Source organism: Pinus tabuliformis, chromosome 8 (assembly GCF_031772625.1).
Source record: "Pinus tabuliformis cultivar Carrire ecotype Pingquan chromosome 8, CPIR1, whole genome shotgun sequence".
Taxonomy (NCBI): domain Eukaryota; kingdom Viridiplantae; phylum Streptophyta; class Pinopsida; order Pinales; family Pinaceae; genus Pinus; species Pinus tabuliformis.
Window position 1 is genome coordinate 1,985,055,868 of NC_142294.1, and position 2,536 is coordinate 1,985,058,403.

Below are 2,536 nucleotides of genomic sequence, written 5' to 3' on the forward strand. Positions count from 1 at the left end.
GCGCTTAGGGTAGTCACATCTACTTTGAACTTCCTACTCCTCTTTACTTCAGGATCATGTGGAATCTTCCTCTTAGGTTTGATAGCACTATCCTCAGTAGGCACTTCCTGTTGCTCCCTTTCTTACACAATATATGCTATGTGGACTATGTTAGAAGGGCCCGCCTCATCACCTCATCTTGTTTCCCTCAAAGCATTTGTTGGGAAAAATACTCATAGGGGGCGTGGGTGAATAAGTATTTAAAACTCACTTACACCTTTCAATTTCGTATTCATATTTCTATATGCCATTGTCATTAAGAAAAACAACGTATGTGCGCGACTATGATGATGTAAAACTTGGTATATCGAGTTAACTAACTTTTCATATATTTCATTATTTGTTCTACTTTAACTAGTGTATCATAACATCATTAACCTTTAATTAAAAAGTAACACATGAGGACACCATGATTTTTAGGTGGAAACCCGATGTTGTTATTTTGTGCGGAGAGACAAAGATTTATGTAAGTTAAACATTTTAACTCATTCAAAATAAAATGAAAATAACTTTATGTTACAATAACAATTTTACATTATTGTTTTTTAAATCAAATTTTGTTAGGTAGTTAAGGTAAATTTGAAATAAAATAAAAATAAGTCTATGTTATTATTTTTTTATTAATTTTAGTTTTAAATGAAATTTTGTTAGGTAGTTAAGGTAAATTTGAAATAAAATAAAAATAATCCTATGTTATTATTTTTTTATTAATTTTAGTTGGGTAGTTAAGGTAAAGTGATTTTTGAGCTAAAGGTTTATGAGGACCCATGGTATTGCCCATGGTATTTGTGTGGAATATAGTCTATTTAAATGAGAATTAAACGAGCCTAGATCCATTTTAACTCCACATCTATCAAATCTCTAGAGGAATCAAATCTCATTAAATGTTAAGATATTTGCATCTCAACAGATCTGATCCCTCTAACTGAGTTAATACATAAAGATATTTGCATCTCAAGAGATTTGATCTCTCTAGACACTAGATCCTAAGTAAATATGAATCTATACTGATTTAATACATAAATTCAGAGTTAAGATGTTTCTACAATTTAATACATAGTAATTATAGAAATATCCATTCTACTTTTAACTGCATGTTGTGTTACAGTACAGCGAACAAAATATCGTCCAAACTTAGTAGATCTCAAATTTTAGATTTACTCCAAAAGTTGCATGTAAAAAAAAACCAAAAATCTTAAAGAAATTGCAGATCAGGGTTGATTGATAACTTCGTGTGAATGAGGTGAAAATAAGCAATTGCTGAAACCAAAACACATCCACAGGCTTAAAACCCAAACACTGAATGCAAAACAAAGATATGAAATATATCAATAACTTCAAATCCAATTAAGTAAAAACTCTCTCAGCAGGCAACCATTTCCTGGAGCAGAGACACTGTAGAGGACAAGGTTGTGGTAATCAACACTGTGATCCATTATTCTATTATACCAAACATGAAATCGTCCATGTGAAACTCAAGCTGTGGTCAGCAGATATCCTTCCACAGCCTTAAAAGTGCTGATGGCTGCTTCCTTGATTGGCTCTGTTGGGGGAGTTGCGTTGCCTGCTGGTTCGAACTCAACGTTCCAGCTCAATTTGGAGGAATTGCCATCAGCTCCTGGAATTACCTTCAAGGTCGGCTTGAAGACCTTGAATATGCTCAGAATCTCGCCCTCGATTACAGTATAAGTAACGGTCATATTTGTTTCGTCCAATGCTTCAATTTTCTCGGATGCATGGGTTGCCCCTTTCATTCCTGCAACCAACCAACCAGGATTTTTTCAATATCCTCTTTAAGTAAATTTAGAAGCAAAAGAATAATCTAGTATAGATTTAATGAATCTAATTTGGATTTGGCAAATATTTTAAAATTTAATACTAATTCAAATTCTTTCACAAAGTTAAAGATATTCTTGACCAAACAGCCATATATTCTATCATGCATAACTGTAAAACTGATTCTGAAACCTCTGCACATTACATGATTTTGAATTCCAAAACCCAGATTTGTTTCATACCTTCTCCGTATTTCATTTTGCGGATGGTGCCCACGTTACCATCTCCGATGACTTCAATGCTTTTGAAATGAGAGGGCATTATCTTAGGAAATAAGGTTGCAGAATCCTGAATGGCACCCCACAGTTTCTGAGCAGAAACCTTCAAATCTATCTCCACGCTCACAGTTTGTGCCATTTTTTTCCAGCCGAAGCCTTGCCACAAAACAAAATTATGTGTTGGAAGGCTACCAGTGTTGGAAGAGATGAGAGGCATGGACGAGTATATATAGCCGGTGCCAGTACCGAGATGAAGATATAGCCACAAATGCACTGGGCCAAACAATGGAGAACGGAAGTTTGCATAAATGTGATGGAAGAGTTAGGTCACTCATTAAATTATGTAGTTATTGCTTTCAATCATATCGTTTCAATTTAAGTTTGCTTCGGCAAAGTACAAATGCTTTGAGGCCCCAGCTCCTCACTCAGTTTGGCTGTGAAGG

General features: G+C 34.7%; 1 protein-coding gene across 1 annotated transcript; it reads right to left on the bottom strand.

The window, feature by feature from the left end:
* Positions 1-1,358: 1,358 nt before the first annotated feature.
* LOC149244404 (MLP-like protein 423) lies at positions 1,359-2,312 on the bottom strand. Its single transcript, XM_089367994.1, has 2 exons — positions 2,058-2,312; positions 1,359-1,795 (listed from the first exon to the last, which is right to left on the bottom strand). Exons 1-2 carry the CDS (start codon positions 2,308-2,310, stop codon positions 1,515-1,517), a joined length of 534 nt encoding a protein of 177 aa, XP_089224120.1. The 5' UTR covers positions 2,311-2,312; the 3' UTR covers positions 1,359-1,514.
* Positions 2,313-2,536: the final 224 nt, after the last annotated feature.